At 43.4% G+C, this 2,572-nt stretch overlaps 1 protein-coding gene across 1 annotated transcript; it reads right to left on the reverse strand.

Annotated features, from left to right (window-relative positions):
- Positions 1-518: 518 nt before the first annotated feature.
- On the reverse strand, positions 519-2,257 carry LOC309791548 (aurora kinase A-like). The gene has a single exon (XM_082600381.1). The coding sequence runs from the start codon at positions 2,181-2,183 to the stop codon at positions 975-977; it is 1,209 nt and encodes a 402-aa protein (XP_082456507.1). The 5' UTR covers positions 2,184-2,257; the 3' UTR covers positions 519-974.
- Positions 2,258-2,572: the final 315 nt, after the last annotated feature.

A 2,572-nucleotide genomic window follows, 5' to 3' on the forward strand; every position in this document is an offset into this window, starting at 1 on the left:
TTCTCTCCTTTCTTAGCATATCAGTTAATACTTCTTTTTTTAGTGGTTGCCCTAGAATTTGCAATATATATTTACAACCAATCCAAGTTCACTTTCAAATAATACTATACCACTTCACAGGTAGTGCAAGTACCTTAACAAAATAATCCTAATTCCTCCCTCCTGTCCCTTGTATTGTCATCCTTCATTTCACTTAAACATAAGTATACACATATATGTGTACATATATATATAATTGAATACATTGTTGGTGTTATTAGTTTAAACAAGCTATTATCTTAGATCAATTAAGAATAAGAAAAATAAGTTTTTATATAACCTTCACTTATTCTTTCTCCAATGCATTTCTTTTCTTTATGTAGAAGTGGGTTTCTGATCTTTATCATTTTCCTTCTCTCTAAGCAATTTTTTAAAACATTTTTTGCAAGGCAGGTCTACTGGAAACAAATTCTCTCAATTTTTGTTTGAGAAAGGCTTTATTTCTCATTCACTTTTTTTTTTTTTTTTTTTTTTACAAGTCTATACCAAAGTCTTTATTTTAACATTTAAAAGAAAGAATCACATGTTCATTCCGACAGCTTTACCAGACTGGGCCACCCGATAAGTTACACGCACACAGGGACTTGGAAAGTTATTGCACAGATTTTCAACGGGTCGAGTCAGGACCAAGCAGCCGCCCTACCCCACAGCCAGGCTGCAAGTCCATCTTCCACAAGGACACCTTACTCAAAACAGGCTGCAGGGTGGCTGCACTTGAACCTTGCCTCCAGACTGATTATATAACCACGGCTCCCACTGCAGTGTCGTGTCTGCAGAGGCGGAGCTCTGAACTGGGAGGCCGAGCGCTGCCTGCTCATCAACAGTGTTTCCTGTAGCATCTCGATGGCGGGCAGGCAGCAGGGAGATACGCCAGCAGCCTGTTCCGGGCAGATTATCAGCAGCCCTGTCTCAAGGATTTCTGCCCCCAAAGATTCTTAAGATTGTTTGCTAGCTGATTCTTTTTTTTGACTACTCGATGGTTTTGAATTTGCCGTGATCCAGGGGTGTTCAAGTACTTCTTTGAGGGTGGGCCGCTGGCTGGGATTATGCTTCAGCAGTCTGGAAATGAGGTCCCTGGCTTCCTCTGGCACAAAGTCAGGGAATGTGAATTCCACCCGTGATATTCTTTTGTAGGTCTCTTGGTATGTGTTTGCCTCAAAAGGAGGCTTCCCAACTAGAAATTCATAGCAAAGCACCCCAAGGCTCCAGAGATCCACCTTCTCATCATGCATCCGGCCTTCAATCATCTCAGGCGGCAAGTAGTCCAGGGTACCGCAGAGGGTGGTTCTCCTGGAGGATGGGGCATGTACTGACCACCCAAAATCTGCAATCTTAAGCTCTCCGGATGATCCAAGGAGCAGGTTCTCTGGCTTAATGTCTCTATGAATAACTCTCTTTGAATGACAGTAAGACAGGGCATTTGCCAATTCTGTGATATAAGTAGCAGTTCTCTGCTCATCAAACTTTGACAGTTTCTGAAGTTCTCTATAGACAGCTCCGAGGGGTGCATATTCCAGAATTAGGTAGACTCTGGTAGCATCATGGAAATAACCATACAGCCTGAGAATATTTGGATGCCTAAGGTGGGACTGTATTTCTACTTCCCTCCTCAGCTGATGCTCAACTCCTGCTTTCTCCAACTGAGCTTTAAATAATACCTTAAGAGCCAGGATAAACTTGCTTTGTTTTTCTCTCGCCAAGTAAACATTACCAAACTTCCCTTTACCCAGCGGACGACCAATTTCAAAATCTTCCAAAGCCCACTGCCTTCTTTTTGATTCTTCATTTTTCTGTTTTGATGCCTCTTCCTTTTCAGGATTATTTCCAGGTGCTGGGAGCTGGGGCTGCTCGCTCTTTTGGGTATTACTCAGCGGCCTGGAGACAGGACGAGGGGCGCTGGCTGCCTGCGCCGGCATCTGCTTCAGGGGCTGTACGGGTTTTTGGCTGGAGACAAGCTTTTGCACTTGTGAAGGAACACGCTGCGAGGAATTTGAAGGACACAAGACCCGCTGAGCCTGGCCACTGTTTGCAGACACTGGATTCTGAGAAGGAAATTGCTGAGTCACCGGAACACGTTTTGGGCCATCACCAAGTGGAACTGTCGTCTTAGGCCCCAAGATGCTGTTTTCTTTACATTTGTCCATGATGCCTACGGCCTCCCACCTCCAACCCAAAGCCTCCGAGTCCTCCTGAGAGCTCCTCTCATTCACTTTTGAAGGATAATTTCCACCTAGAATCCTAGATTGGTGAGGTTTTTTTCCTCTTAATACTTTTAAGTATTTCACTCCACTCTCTTCCTGTTTGCATAGTTTCTGAGACGTTGGATGTAATTCTCATCTTTTTTCTTCTGTAGGTAAGGTGTCTTTTTCCCCTGGCTTCTTTCAGGAATTTTTCTTTACCTTTGACTTTCTGTAGTTTGAATATAATATGCCTGGGTGTAGTTTTCAGCATTCATCCTGATTGATGTTCTCTAAGCTTCCTGGATCTGTGTTTGGTGTCTGACATTAATTGGGGAAATTATCAGTCACTATTG

Source organism: Mesoplodon mirus, assembly GCF_964341445.2.
Source record: "Mesoplodon mirus genome assembly, chromosome: 15".
In the NCBI taxonomy this organism is placed as follows: Eukaryota; Metazoa; Chordata; class Mammalia; order Artiodactyla; family Ziphiidae; genus Mesoplodon; species Mesoplodon mirus.